Source organism: Rhyacophila brunnea, unplaced genomic scaffold (genome assembly GCF_057557595.1).
Source record: "Rhyacophila brunnea isolate RB1 unplaced genomic scaffold, BYU_Rbru_1.0 scaffold_16, whole genome shotgun sequence".
Classification (NCBI taxonomy): Eukaryota; Metazoa; Arthropoda; class Insecta; order Trichoptera; family Rhyacophilidae; genus Rhyacophila; species Rhyacophila brunnea.
Genome location: NW_028232816.1, coordinates 561,662 through 578,936, shown reverse-complemented (window position 1 = coordinate 578,936; position 17,275 = coordinate 561,662). Strand labels below are relative to the sequence as shown.

General features: G+C 33.0%; 1 protein-coding gene across 1 annotated transcript; it reads right to left on the bottom strand.

The window, feature by feature from the left end:
* Window positions 1–428: 428 nt before the first annotated feature.
* Window positions 429–16,957, bottom strand: LOC147074106 (uncharacterized). The gene is made up of 4 exons (XM_085943892.1): window positions 16,756–16,957; window positions 15,506–15,658; window positions 3,909–4,076; window positions 429–446 (listed from the first exon to the last, which is right to left on the bottom strand). Exons 1-4 carry the CDS (start codon window positions 16,903–16,905, stop codon window positions 429–431), a joined length of 489 nt encoding a protein of 162 aa, XP_085800018.1. The 5' UTR covers window positions 16,906–16,957.
* Window positions 16,958–17,275: the final 318 nt, after the last annotated feature.

Sequence of the window (17,275 nt, the reverse complement as noted above, 5' to 3'; positions counted from 1 at the left end):
GTCAATATATTATTTTCATTCTGACTTTGCATTGTTTTATTAAGTTCATGCAGGTGCTAAAATATATTACCGAACATATATTTTTATATGTACGCAAATTTGGTTATTAAGTAATTATCGTATAATATACAAAATTATTTGTTTTTTTGCAAGCAATGCACCGCGACACACCTACCGTCTAGCGGCGCACCGGTGTGCTATAGAGCTACAAGTCTCATGACAGTGTTAAACAGAGTATGATTCTCTCAGTTCAGATGGCATCCTAGTTATTTTCGTGGAGCGTATGTGGCATAGGTGCTGGTGCATTATGGCTCATCCATCAATATTGACCACGGCACTGGGTGTGTAGAAAATGATGGGTATTAGGAAATGAAAAAAATATCGACGTTATCGTGACATTGTTACCATAGAATAATTCAATGTAGTTACTAGGTGCTGGGAAAATTCTAGGGAGAACAATAATTATCCACTATAACTGCTTAAGCAGGGATGTGGTAAATAGACGGATAAACTTGTATTAAATAGTATTTCCAGTACCCTAAACCTGAAAGGCGCATCACATGTGACAGAAGATTTTGACGTATGGTAGGCAACGACAACAAACTTAGTATACATATAATCATAGACAATATATGACAAAATACAAATATTTAATAATTATTAATTATACATGATTCATACGCTGTCATTCGAAACGATAAGGTGGATAATAACTACTTATAATTTTGTTTATTGGTTGTCTTATTATTAAACGTATTTAAAATTGGGATTTTTAAAGTAACTAGCGTTGGATATAAAGCTTGCTCGTCATAAATTAATGCATAACGAAACATTTATGAACGCACGAGGTCTAAGGATACAGTGAAAGCCATCAATAATTTGTAAGATAAATAACAATAAATAGTATAATATTATGTCGCGCATAAGCGTTGGACTACAAAGCCGTGGGTCCCAGGTTCGAATCCTGGGTCTGGCAAGTACAAAAATTGTTTTTCAATTTGTGTGTGTCAGGGTATGGACCTAATAGGTTGAGCAAGTGGCTGACATCCATTTCTCGTAAAAAACAAAATCTGTCAATACAAACCTCCACTCTGTGGAGGCCCATATGATCCTATCAGGATCGGACATGGTCGAAAAAAAAAAAAAAAAAAAAAATTATATTGTGACATTGGAGTGATGAAACCAGTTTTTGGTGACAGCTATAACTGTTGCGAATGGCTTTGCAAAGTATATTTTGACGTCGCACCAATAAAAATAAATACAGGTGCTTTCCAAATTGAAGCACGAAGATGTTGATTATCATTAATTAGTATAAATGGAAAACAGGTAGATAGGAGCGGTATTGGCTGTTTTGCGAAACTCTTTTGACCAGACCATCCATGCGGATGCGGTTGTTTTTGTTCGGGATATTTTGACGGGGTACTTAGTGAAAATGGAAAAATGCGAATTTTCCGCGTAATTTACATGGAAAAACAATAAAAAATATATGAAAAATCATATAATTAAATTACTTAAAGGTATGCATTTAAATATGTGGAAAAAAAATGTTTGGTGTTAAAACTTGACGGCCACTCAAAATTATTTTACTAGATTAATATAAAAGATAAAAATTTGAAAAATCGTGTTAAAATTTTAAATAAATATACATAATCGTATGCACTTAACAAATTTTTTTTAAAGCGAATTTAATTGTTCAAGTATCAAGTCACTGAATTTAGAGAACTAATATCTCTCACGATAAAATCTCTAAAGCAAAAAAAACGTGCACAAACGTAAGCTAATAATAGGCAAATTGATGACCTAATAAAAAATTAAAAAAGTTTGTTGGATGGTTCTACTTAACGTTCATCAAATATTTCATATCGAATAACTCACGCACTATATGAGAAAAAAAATAAAAAAGTATGCAGGATTGCGCATTAGCTATGCGAAAAGAGATTTTACTAAAAGAAATATTTTTAAACCCACGCAGTCAGGTTTTGCATACAAACTTAAAAATTAAATAGCGCGCTGAATTCAGATGAAAAGACAAAAAAGAATCGTGCACTAACGTTCACTACCAACGCACTAGTGCTTACAATTTAAATTTTGAAAAAAATATAAGTTTAGTGACACAAGTATCCAGCATTTAGCTGGGTCACCCAAATTGAAATGCGAATATCCCCCTTAATGTGCGTGAACAAACGAAATAAACGCGTGCACAAACGTGCAATAACGATGCACAAACGAATGCACTCAAAAAAAGTTGAAATTTCAACATTGGGTGACCCAACGTTTAGCTGGAACACCCAATTTGAAATTGGAATTTTTCGGTTATTATAGGTGCACAAACGAAAAAAAATCGTGCACAAACGTGCACTAACGATGCACAAACAAATGCACACAAAAAAAGTTGGAGTTTTAACATTGGGTGATCCAGGTAAATGGACCTCGAATGCAAAGGAGTGCAGCGAGTTTAGAACAATAAGTTCGATGATCCACATGTTAAAAGTCTTATTAAAATCATCCATAATAGGATTTTTCAAAAATGCGAAGAAGCTTTTGGCTTCAGAAGTGGTTTGAGCACTCGCGAAGCACTTTTCAGCTTGAATGTTCTAGTGCAAAGATGCCTAGATGTTAATGTTGATGTTTATATGTGTTTAAGCATTCGATACTGTTAGGCATCCTAAACTTCTCGAACTCTTACAGGAGAAAGGCATCGATGCAAGAGACATTCAACTGATAGCTAACTTATATTGGAATCAAACAGCGAATATTAAGATTGAAAACGAAATCAGTGGAGAGGTAAACATTCATCGCGGTGTAAGACAGGGGTGTATATTGTCACCTTTCCTATTTAACATGTACTCGGAAGCTATTTTCAAGGAAGCCTTACAAGGTGAATCGGTGGGTATTATGGTTAATGGCAAACATATTAACAATATACGATATGCCGATGATACTGTGCTGATTGCTGATAGTTTAAAGAGTTTACATCAATTGGTAGAAAAGGTTTAATGAGGTCAGTAATTCTTATGGTTTAAAAATGAACGTCAAGAAAACAAAACTATTACTAGTATCAAAAACAGCGACACCAGACACCAACACAATTTTTGTCATTAACAGCGAACCAATAGAACGTGTGACCCATTATAAATATTTAGGTACATGGGTCAGTGAGAAATGGGACCAGTCTCAGGAAATAAAAACTAGAATTGAGATCGCAAGGAGCGCCTTTCTCATAATGAGACGCCTCCTTAGCAATCGAGATCTTAACCTAGGTCTGAGACTGCGTATAGTACGTTGTTATGTGCTCTCAATTCTTTTCTATGGTATGGAAGTATGGACGCTAAGCCAAGAGATGTCACGGAGACTTGAAGCTTTCGAGATGTGGCTGTATAGACGCATCCTCAAATTTCCTTGGACTGACCGGGTGGCAAATGTTGAAGTTCTCAATCGAATGGGGAAGGACCGAGAAGTTCTACGTAGTAACAAAACCAGGAAACTACAATACCTCGGCCACATTATGAGAGGACAAAAATACAGCATTCCTCAACTTGTCATTCAAGGAAAGATCAATGGGAAGCGTAGCAGAGGACGGCGCCGCATTTCGTGGCTTAAGAACCTCCGTGATTGGTACGAGTGCAGCTCCACTGAACTGTTCCGGGTAGCAGACGATAAAGATAAGATCGCCTTGATGGTGGCCGACCTCCGCTAGGAGATGGCACAATAAGAAGAAGAAGATTATTATCATCTGGATACTAATTTCAACGCGTACCTACAAGCGGAACATTAAAATTTATAAGGTCGAACAATAGGTACCTACGCAAAGTAGGTATGTTTCATTAAATATTCATACATTGTTGCAAATATATTATGATCGTATGTAGGTACCTACTTAATATATTTTTATATTCATATATTTTAACCTGATTGATTGGGTAACATTCTGATTCCGAATATGAGCAACTGGGTTGAGGATCGTCATAGTTGAATAATTGGTGTGTTGTTTTTTCAACGTATTCGTCCTTAAAGTCAATTACAGGCCGACATTCATTCTCGTATTTTACAGGCGATATTATATCCGTTAAAAGATTCTGGATAAAATATTATATTAGGTATGATCACCGCTAGGGAATCCAATCCCGAGCCAAAATTCTGATCCCGGGATTATAATTTGACAATCCTGGGATCCCGGGACTGGTCCCGGAATTGGCATTTTTTCCATTGTTAGAATAAAAAAAATATATTTACAAATAACATTGATAAAATCAGTCAAAAATAAATCTATTATAATTTATACTATTTAAGACATTTATTGTTAATATTGTATATCTACGTTCAATATTAGAAATACATAAAATTAATGGATTAAATTATATTGTAATAAAAATAATAATGTGAATTCTATATGAGATTGCTGTTTCTGATAGTAAAGACTTAATGAATGGATTAGCGAGATTTAAAATATTAAAGCAAATAATCATGGTGTACTTTAGCCTTTTCGCTTCTGATATGAAACTACCGTAAAACGTATGACATCATGGTGGAATAACTTGAAAAGTGCGAAGCATTGTTTTATTCCAATCTTTCTCATTTTTATTAATTTATGTGAAAAAATAAAATGAATCAGCAACTTACACATGGGTATAAATCAAACTTCATTCAAACTCAGTTTATTTCTGTAGCTATTTGTTATTAAGAGTATTTTTTCTGTTATATTTTCGTTTTTATTTAATTTTCCATAAAAATTGATAAAAAAATCAAACCCGAAAGTTTCGGGATTATGTTTATGAATCTCGGGATTCATAGGTATCGAAAATAGCTTGGGATCCCGGGATTGGAATCCCTAATCACCGCCATCTTTAGATTAATAAAGCCTGAGCATAACTTTTTGCACAAGCAACGAGTGGTCCACTTTCAACTGTCAAAATCAGATCCCAGATTGCTTGACATATTGATTCGCCTCGTTGCAAATTGAATTATAAAAAAATCTCAAATCATATATATTAACTATCAGTGAAATTATTTATAAATTTAACAATATACATTCCTGTTATTCATCAGCTGTCAAAGTCAGAATAGTCCTTCATACAAAAACCGGTGGTAATATCGATATCCAAAAAATATGTGGCATTGATCTATGCATTACATTTATAGAAGGTGTGTTAAGGGGGGACATGCTCGTCGAAGGTCAAAATTGAGTTTTTATTGTATATTCAAACCATGATCCTGGACACTCCTTAAACGTTGTAGATGATCTATTTATATAATTTTGAAGCCTTATTATCCTTTATAGTTATTTTAAACATTTGATGACTGCATGAAGTATTTTTGTTACATAAAATAGTATTCTTTTAAACCTCTCGCTCTAATGTTTTAGAATATAGTCATATTTCGGTACATAACTGTGCAGTGGTGTTAAGATTTTTTACATTTATTAATTTTTAAACGCATTTATATAACCATTAGCATAATTTATTACGAGATAATTTTTGTAAAATATTCACGATACAAAATTATATTGATAATCTCTGTGATCCCAAATTTGACAAGAATTAGGCATTTTATTATTCAAAAAATCGGCAAGATTAACACATTTCAAGATGATTCTAAAGATATTTATTATAAGCTATATCTTTGACCATTCAAGTGTGATAAACATCTTATGAATAATGATTGCTTTATAATAATTATTGACCTAAGAATAAGGTAGTGTTTTTTTGAAATACGCCATTTCTTTTGTCATTCCCCAGTGGTTAAGCTACAACATACGGCCGTAGCCATAAATTGACAATCTATAATTAAAGTAGGGAGTAAAATGATATTGACGCGCGTGTTTGAACATGTACCGTTTAAAAAAAAATAAAAAAAAATTCAGTTTGGTACATGTTCAAACACGCGCGTTAACATAATTTTACTCCCTACTTTAATTATAGTTTGTCATTTTATGGCTACGGCCGTATGTTGTAGATTAACCACTAGAGAATGACAAAAGAAATGGCGAATTTCAAAAAAACACTACCTTATTCTTAGGTCAATAATTATTATAAAGCAATCATTATTCATAAGATTTTTATCACACTTGAATGGTCAAAGACATAGCTTATAATAAATATCTTTAGAATCATCTTCAAATTTGTTAATCTTGCCGATTTTTTGAATAATAAAATGCTTAATTCTTGTCAAATTTGGGATCACAGAGATTATCAAAATAATTTTTTATCGTGAATATTTTATAAAAATTATCTCGTAATAAATTATACTAATGGTTTTATAAATGCGTTTAAAAATTAATAAATGTAAAAAATCTTAACACCACTGCACAGTTCTGTACCGAAATATGACTATATTCTAAAACATTAGAGCGAGAGGTTTAAAAGAATACTATTTTATGTAACAAAAATACTTCATGCAGTCATCAAATGTTTAAAATAACTATAAAAGATAATAAGGCTTCAAAATTATATAAATAGATTAACTACAACGTTTAAGGAGTGTCCAGGATCATGGTTTGAAAATACAATAAAAACTCAATTTTGACCTTCGACGAGCATGTCCCCCCTTAATGCAAGTGTATTATTTATCATGTAACTTATCCATTCAAATTAAACCATTCCCTGTGTGAACACGACATAAACGTCAGTACCACCACTCTTTAGAACAATGACAGGCAATGAGAGTTTATACATAGACAACAACGGGCGGGGCGGAAAAAGTAGGACCAGTCGTTGTGAATGTATCGGCTTTCTACTTGAGTCGGCAATGGTATGATACAAAGTAAGCTTTCGTGTAACGATGATAATAAAGCTTGTTTAATAGTAGATAGTCATATAACGGTTATATCTGAAAATGTTTCCCCTAAAGACGATACCTTGCACATGCATAGTGCGAATGCCCAGTAATAGATTAAAAAATCATCATTCGTACATGAGGTGGCTACGGCTGCCATCTGGGAAAATATCGGATGGTTTTAGTTTTTCAGTCAGGGCTCGAAATGGCCGGAGCGCCGTTCCGGTTCTTTGAAGTCCTTAAAAATTATCGTTCCGTCTCGTAGAAAAAATAATTAGACCATCTGAGTTTAGATAAGCCATAAAACAAAATATCTACACACTCATTTTTATGAAATATGCATAAAATTAGATAACTATCTTAATCTTTTCTGAAAATCATTAAGCGCTTCGGTTCGTAAAATGTTCAATTTCGAGCGCTGTGTTCAGTCAAGTTCGTGCAACATAATATTGATATACAGAAAATAGTTTTTAGGTCGATAGCTATTATGGTTGTAACAATCATGTTTCTATGATCTATAATACAAGCATTTACAAATTAAAGTTGACCATGTACGATGATTATATGGGCCTCCGCGGAGTGGAGTTTGTATTACCTACCAGCTTTGTTTTTACGAGTAATTGGTGTTAGCCACAGATGCTCTGGGTCCACACACAATTTGAAACACATGTGAATTTTGCCAGACGTGGGATTCGACCTAGGGACCTTTGACATTATATTATTTACGATATATGTGTATTTACGATATATGTCATTAGCAAACAATGAGCAGAGAATTCTAAATAATTACAAGATAAAAAGAACTTTTTATATACTTACAACGTTTTTAAATTTTCTGTTGAATCATATAAACTTGACTTGATTAGCTTAAACGATTAAAAAAATTGTACTTTAATACTGAAATGTCATATTGATTTCCATAGTAAATGTATATATTAAGAATTTCGTTGTTAGGACCCCAGACCCCTAGCAACCAATAATGGTGTCGAAATAACTTTTCACACAAAACAGAATTAACTGAAAATGAATTCAATTCTACTTAAAGATGGCTAAAAGTATTATATAAAGGCATTGGCACCGTGTTCTGATATATTCTAAAAGTTTGAAATGTCTAGCTAGTCGGGAAGTTAGTTAAAAATCGATTGCAAGATTTGTACCGGCTAAATAAGAATACGAGCTAAGAAAAACGTTGTTTCTGTCTCACATAATATAAGATTTATATGCTCTATAGGGGGTAAAATTGTCTAAATAACTATCTACTTATATTGCTTGAATTGTAATTGCCAATCGGTATTCAAATATTCTAACTAAAGGAAAAGTATTGAAGACTCGATAAAAGAAGTATTGATTCTTTTGGACGGGCCTAGTTATATTAAATTATTACATTTATCGTCCACAAAGGTTTTCCATTCAGTTTTAACGGTCACAGTGGGTTATTTACGCTATTGAACAGTTAAACCCTTCGAATTTAGTTGTCAAAGTCACCAAAAATTAAATATAACCTACAATAATTTTATTATCAAAAACTAACCTCAGAAATGTCACTGACATCGTCAGAATTCTCTTGCTTTATACAATTATTAGTGAAGGCATTCAGGTTGTTTCTATCAACTACTATGGGCACATCAAACCAATCATGTCTTTCTGAATCGAATGGGAATTCACCTGGTTCACGTTTTACGTCCATTTTGCAGACGCAAGTCGTTGTTTTTCTGTTTCTACAGAGACGACATTTTTTAACCAGACTATTTATGTATTGCCATCTACCAGTGTTGCCATCTTTTCAAAGTGGAATTTCAGTACAGAGCAGTGTTGCCATCTTTTTCTATACTGATTATAGTACAAAGGCGTAAAAGTTATAGTATTTTTGAAAAATATATAGTACAGGAACATTTTTCGCCTTGAATCCTTTAAAATTATAGTATTATGGTATATTTGGCGTAAAATTATAGTATTTTACGTTTTTCGGGGAATTAAAATTATAGTATTGTACTATAATTATAGTACGGTTGGCATCACTGGTACAGAGCCTCCAAAATTATAGTAATTGGGGGAAAAATATCGTACGTGTTGTCATCTGTTGAAAATGTGTAGGTTTTTTGTTTCTCAGAAAAAAAAACGGATAATTTGAGAAACTCATCGGAGTTGATCGGAGGGGTATCGTATCCTTTATATTTAAGTAGGTACCTTTTCACACCAAAAATGCTTAGGTACCATAGAATTCAAGAAATTTGATTTTAAATCAGTCTCAAGAGATTTTTTTACGTTTTTCGAGCAATTTTATTTCTAAGTTCTCCAAATCTTCTTATATTTCAAAATTATAGTAATTTGCAGCAAACGGGAATATGAAAATTTTAATACTTTTTACATATGTTTTCCGATATTCATAATTTATTTTAGTATTTTGGGCGTACTATAACAGTTTCATATCGTACATAATACGCGGACCAAAATTATATTACAAATACTATAATTAGAGTACGGTTTGCAACACTGATTGCCACTTTATAATTTTACGGCCCTTTTACCTGGGTCACCCAATGTTAAAACTCCAAATTTATTTAGGTGCGTTCGTTTGTGCACTGAACTTGTGCAATATGAACCAATTCACGTAATAAACCTTCTTCTTCGGCCTACCCCGGCCTATAGATGGGGCATATGAACACCAGTGGCGGCTGGTGATAATAAAATTAGGGAGTGCAAAAAATAAAGACATGCTCCTTTTCGTGGTATTGAAAAAAACAGAAATAGCCTTCGTGGTGGAGGTAGGCTTATGCTTAAATATAGAATATATCTTGAGGATTAAGAAATGAAATGACGCGTACATTCACGGACAGCATTTATTTTTTGCCAAAGTTACAAAGTTCACACTTCTGGTATGATAAGTATGATGCAAAAGGCATAGATTCAGACTCTTCTTGATTGTTATTGTAGCTAATTATACGTCATATGTTCTGACATAGTTGCCACGTTTGTCACTCCTAACCTCCAGAAATCGTAACTGATGTAAGTATTTTCGACATGTGTCATTGAGAAAAGCCGCAAACTCCTCATTTGTGTAACCCCGATAGGTAGTTAGTACGTGAGCCATGGCCATTACAATCCCTTTCGCTCTTTGCATCTCACATTCTTTATATATATGCGCGGTATAATTTGGATAAATACTATGGATTATTGATGTTCCTACGAGAAATCACTTGTTACAATCTGTTATAAATATGCTACTACTTTTGTACACCTCAACTCCAGAATTGCAAACCAAATGGGACTGATTTGAAAGATATTCAACATCATAAATAATAGTATAAGTAGGTACTTGCGTAAAAAGTTGTAGTACCTACATATTATTATGCAAAGGTAGCAGAATATATTAATTTGCTTACATTCAAAATTTACTTTGCTGTAGGTGTATTAAAATTATTTAGTGTTTAATTTTGAAATGTAAAATAATTATAAAATTAGTATTTGTGTGTTGAGATTTCTATACCTAACTTAATGATGACAATATTACACTTATCGATATTTTGATCGATTCAATATTTTATGATATCATACAACGGAGCATTTACCTCGTAACGTATGAAATAATAATATAGAATTTTAAAATACTGCGCGGGAAACTAGTATGTACTTCATTATTATAATACGCGCCAGTCAAACACGTCGTCTGTCGGTTACGACTGGAAGCTCTCGGGAACACTGCACAAACCGAGGTAAAATTATTGTACGTTCACTGAGCTTACATCGGCAGAGTGCAAAAAAAACGTCTACTGGCGGGCGGTGCAAGTTCCTTTTCTGCACCTTCTACAAATACTTTGAAAGACCTACATGTGTATTGTAGGACGTAGGATGCATACATGCTTAGCGGCCGGTCAAAATTACCCCATAAATTACGTGCATGCGCGTAGAGGGCGGGCGACAAATTAAAAATATTTTACAATAATTAATTAATACTATATATAGGTATTTGAATACGTATATATATTATATTATTATAACATAATAAATTGGGAGATCAGTGCACCCTTTGCTCCTATATAAGAGCCGTCCCTGATGAACACCACACTGCGTATCCAATAAACGCTGAGGCACGACACTCTTAGATATTTCCAGGTCATCCCATTTACACTATGTATTGTTTTCTTCTAGGATGCCGAAATCCGATTGGTTTGAGGTTCTCTTCTGGCATCCAAGCCCAATTGTTGCCTCTTCACTCTTAGCATGATGAGACGCTGATTGGATCGATGTTTTATCTTCTTGTAAGTAAGCATGTGGCTTATAATATTATTTTACATTAATACAAGTACCTCATATTTGAAAAATTAGACGTATTGTTGTTTTAGCACTCTATAATAAACATGACAGGATGCCCATATTATAATTGTCTTTGGCGTTACGTTAGTTACAAGCTATCCATTAGCATTGTAAACATAATCATTAAAACCACCCAAATATAATATGTACATCATCATATAGTTTAGTACCCTGGTGTTTTTAATAAAATACATATAAAGAATATAATATCCCTTTCAGCTTATTTTTCATCCCAATTAGAACTATCACGCAGATATATGAAGGGTTTAATGGATTATTTTGTGTTTTTTCATGTTTCCAGATGTTATACATGAGTAATCACATTGATCACACTTAAATAGTTTGTCGCCAGAATGAGTCATTTTGTGTAATTTTAAATTATTTGACTGTATACACGAGTATTCACACATGTCACATTTAAACGGCTTTTCACCAGAGTGAGTCATTTTGTGTTTTTTCATACTACTTGATGTTATACATGAGTAATCACACTGAGTACAATTGAACGGCCTTTCGCCAGTATGAGTCATTTTGTGTGTTTTCATGCTACTTGACTTTATACAGGAGTAATTACATATATCACATGTAAACGGCTTTTTATCAGAATGCGTAACTTTGTGGATTTTCATGCTACCTGAAGTTATACACGAATAATCACACTGGGCACATTTGAATGGCCTTTCACCAGAATGAGTCATTTTATGTAATTTTAAGCTACTAGATTGTATGCAAGAGTAATCACATATATCACACTTAAATGGCTTTTTACCAGAGTGCGTCATTTTGTGTATCTTCATGTAACTTGATTGTACACATGAATAATCACATTGATTACAAATGAAGGGCTTTACGCCAGTATGAGTCATTTTGTGTACGTTTAACTTACTAGTTGTTGAACACGAGTATTCACATTTGACACATTTAAATGGCTTTTTACCTGAATGATTCATTTTGTGTAGTTTCAGCTTATAAACCGTTATACACGAATAATCGCATTGATCACATTTAAATGGTTTTTCACCAGAATGATTCATTTTGTGAAGTTTCATGGAAGCAGATCGATTGCTGAAGTAATCACAGTCTTTACATTGAAATGGCTTTACACTTGTTATAGTCTTTTTGGCAATTGTATTTTTATGACATGCTTTGTGAAGCTTTAATAAATGAAACGATTCAAAAAAATCGTAACAAATACCGCATACAAAATTTTCATTATAAAACTGTTTTTTCTCTAATGTAATAACAGCTATTAATAAATCAGGATATTTGACGTTAGATTGTATATGATAACGTTTAGTAATATGAAGGATGGTGTCTGTTTTAGTAATTGTTTCATATATCTCCAGCTCTTTTTTAATGTCTTGTTCATTAACCTGTATTTCATTGTATGGCTGTTGTAATTCTGAGATACTCTTTGACGATTCGAGACCAGGAATGTAAGTCAATGCAGAGGTTTCAGTAATGCACTAAAAAATATGAAGTATTAAATTAAAGTGACGATACAAATAATTACAAGATAAAAAGAACTTTGTATATACAACGTTTTTAAATCCTCTGTTGAATCATAATATAAACTTGACTTGACTAGCTTAAACGATCAAAAAAATTTGTACTTGATAGAAATAATACAGAAACGTCATTTTTGATATTTCATATTGATTTCTATAGTAACGCACGTATATTTAAATAATTTAGTTGCTAGGATCCCAGACCCCTAGCAACCAATAATGATGTCGAAATAACTTTTCATATAAAACAGAATTAACTGAAAATGAATTCAATTCTACTTAAAGATGGCTAAAAGTATTAAAAAATGCATTGGCATCGTGTTCTGATTTATTCTAAAAGTTTCAAATGTCTAGCTAGTCGGGAAGTTAGTTAAAAATCGATTGAAATATTTGTACTGGATAAACAACGACCGGACAAATAAGAATGCGACCAAATAAAAACGTTGTAAAATACACGAGTTAATACGAGAAAAGAGAAAACAATCACAGGGTAGAAAATATATACAGAAAAGAGGGATAAGTTATTTTAGTATAGTTATTTCAACCATCAATCTCTTGACATCTCCTGCGGGGATTTCTAATAAGCTCCAGTCTTGAATCTGTTTTTTTTTCAGATGTGTGTAATCGGTGCTGTGGGACGTGGCATCTTACCACGCTGTCATGATCTCAGCTTTTGAGCTTTGAGAATCGAAGTCTAAGCTGAATCCTAAGGGTAGATTAGTATGGCAGCGTTATGAACACTGAGTTTATGAGCGGACATGGAAGCCTAGATGATTGAATTAATCACGCAGAGACCTTAAACTTGGATAGGCTATGTATTCCAATTACCGCCAGGGAGAGCGGCACTTCGTATGCTTGTGATACAGACTCAGAAGCTCCCTCAAAATGCACAATTGCTACTAAAGCGATCTGCGCTCTATGGATCTTGTAGTTGCGAGATTTTACGATTTAACAATGGAAATGGCGTAACCCTGTCCTTGCTCAAATACGCTGAGGAAGTGTATTTGTTTCAGTAATAGCTGGTGCACCTTCCGGAGACACATCCACAAAATTGTACCTTCGCAAATGCAGTTAACCTACTGACACGAACTAAAACGCCGACTTTCAGTTGGTGTTTGAAAAAGAGTACAGTTTGACGACATAACCATACAAATCTAGCCATGTAGTCAATTCTGCCACTGAATACTGATACGACAGCCTCACGGCATAGTAAAAATAAAATGTGTACAAGTCCCATAGTTCTTGCTGACATGTCAAAAACGGCTTCTCAGTATAAACTATGGAAGAAGAAGAAATAAAGTCGGTCGAAAGACCATAGAGAAGCAGTAAGTAAGAATAATCGTTTAGTAGTGTAAGATAAATATGTTTATGTTAACGATATTAATAAATGTAAAGGAAAATTTTATGTAAAATTTTCAGTTCAGAAATCGAGAAATCTCATGAAATTGTAACGCTGTGATTACAGACCTTCATATACACGATTTGAAAATTTTATATCGGTCAGTTTGAAATGTAAATTGCTTGGTTAATGACCATTAACTAGTAAAATAAAAGATGTAAATAAATGCTCGCATGAAATTTGATAAGTACATGCGTAGGTAATTAAGCTTTGTACAAGTATTGGAAAGGTATAATAATAGAATTATTAATACTTATAAATTCCTGTACTGTACATAAATAAAGAATAAAAACTTATACCTATAAAATTAGATTAAGGTAAAATTAAGCTGCTATTATAAAAATATTGTAAATGCGTTATAAATGTAATGCGTGTAAATGCGTTAATATAGGTACGCGTACTCTTAAAATACAGATTTCAAATGTTAATAACTCTGAAATTCTAATAAATCTTACGAAAGCAATAAGCAGAATATCACGAGACATTGGCTTAGGTGGGTTTCCACCTATAAGTAACAATAATTCTCGATCGCACTCAGAATAAATAAAGAAACAAGATATAAAAATTCGATATGTCAAAATAGTCTCGTAAAGTTGAAAAATGACGAGTCGTCATATTATTCGGAGCAGCTGCGTTGCTTATATGACGCGGAGAAAATAAATTGAAGGTCACAATATCTAACTCTATTAAATAGACAGATAAATTAAAGGGTGCATATAATTATCATCCCTAGTTACGTCACTACCCAAGGCACCTGCAGGACATCGTAGTTGGACTTAGAATATGTATGAGTAAAATCCCCACACCCCATATTTGGAGCACTGTATTCTATACGTGGCGAGCAAGATTCATTAAAATTGATTTTTTCAGTTTTTTTGGCGATAGTCAAATAAAATTAACGTAAGTTTTTTGAAACACAGCTCAATTGAATTTATTGCCCTATACTGAATATAAAAGTATTTAACATACATAACTTGAAAACACCTCTGATATATAACTACTAGAAAAAAATCACAATTGAAATAAATACGACGCATTACTGGATTTGAACCCGCATATCCACTGCAATCACGCCAATATGATTTAACCAATTAAGCTATATGTCTCCTACCTAATTACAATAGTTTAAACTAGTAGGTCCCACATGAAATGCTTATCAAGTTGCGTTATTCTTGACTATCGGCTTTTGTGTTTTAAATCGAGGAATATTAATTGCCTTAGTTACTAACCGATGACCGGATCTGAATTTTATTATTCGTTGAATAAAAGAAATGGTTTATTAAAAATTGTAAGCAAGATCAAGTAACATTATAACTAAATATTTGGCGAGAGCCAGCCGTCGGTTAGTAACTAAGGCAATTAATATTAGGTCAATGTCTAACTCCAAACACGGATTGAAAAACAATATGTGTAAATGACAGACCCAGGATTCGAGCCTGGGAGCCACAACATAATAAATCGACGCGGCAGCTGCATATGTAGCTTATGTAGTCATAAAATATTGTGTACCTACCTGGTTCATTGGTTTGTATTTAGTATACGAGCAACTGGGTTGAGAGTGCTTATTATTACTTTGGCATATATTATCTAGAACGATATCTTTCTCTGAGACAACCCGCTCTAAGGCAGTCTCAGATTTTACAGTGGTCAGGCATTTCGGAGGGATCTAAAAAATATAAGCAATTTATGAATAAAAAGACATATTTTTTGTAAACATATTATTAGTGTCGTATGAAATTCAGAATGTGTAGGTACAAGATACGTTTTAGCTGTGTTACATTTACATATATCAGTGGCAACGGGTGGAGGTAGGCTGTTAAGATCTGCCATACATAGAGGACATTAAACTTTATCAGTCATACGCATTTGTTTTCTTTAATTTCTTTAAATTCATTAAGTCCTGCGAAAACTAAGCCATAATAGACAATAGCCAAAAAATACTAGTGTATCTAAAAATAGCTAACATTATGAAATTAAATCACACATAACTTTAGATATTTTGTTGATAGAATTATATTTATGTTTTATGGTTTGGTAAGGCAGGGCTTAATGAATTTAAAAAAATATAACAACAATCCAATGATAACAAATAAATACTTATGCATGAGAAAGAATGCACAATTTTGTCATGTCGCCCAAAATACATTAAATTATAATGGTTTGGTTAGGCAGAGATTAATTGAATTTTAAAAAACTAACCTACACCATCTGTAAATTATTGTAGTCTTAGTTCAATAAAAACAAAAATGTATGACTAACAAAGTATAGTGTGCACTATTTATGATGGATCATAACAGCCTTACTCCACCCTTCGTTACTGACATATATATATCGATAACAGTTTATCACTGCTCCCTTTGCTACATAGCCAACCATATGTAATGAAAATGTTACATGAAACTCCTTTAAGTAAATCGTAATTTACCAATCATCAACGTAAAAGTGATAAATGACATAGTAAATTCAATGTTTGATGATACCTAAATTAGTGTAAATAGTAAAAGATGCCGAATATATTACATTGTCTTGCAAGCACATTTCAAAACGCCAACATAATATTTTGTGCTTTGTCAATAACAAGTAGATTTGAATAGATACCTTTATTTTAAAATAATTATCGTCCGCATCTGTTAGGTGTCATTAATTATATTTTAGGCAAACGCCAATGCTTCCGAAATGCTGTTTAATAAGACTATGTGACTTTAATCGTCCGAATTGGCAAACAAATCTCGAACTAACAGTAAATTACATTTGGAAACTAACCTCAAAGGAGCACATGTCACCGTCGTCATTCTCCTGTTTTATATTATAAATGCCGTCATCCAGACTGTTTGGACGTAGTATTGGCACGTTAAACCATTGATGCCCTTCTGAATGAGATTCAGTTTCATCTGATTCGTGTTTGACATCCATTGCTACGTGTTTAAAACAAAATGGACAATGTTAATTGACAGCTGTGACAATAAACCATAGACTAATATACTATATTCTACAATAGACGTTAATCGTTAGTCTTATGTAAAAATTAAAATGTATTGTCAGTAGCTATAAAAGAAATACCAATAAATTAATATTCAAAATAAATAGGCCATAATAAACTACTTGTCGCTGCAGAATAATAAGCGATCGAATATCTATTGTTTATAAAAATATCAAATTACTTTGCAGCATGTATTCCCAGCGATCCATTTAAACAATTCAGCTAGACCAGCAAGTCGATTAGCTGAATAAACATTTCTCATAGTATTTTCTCACAACTGTATTAACAAATATTTCTTTTCGC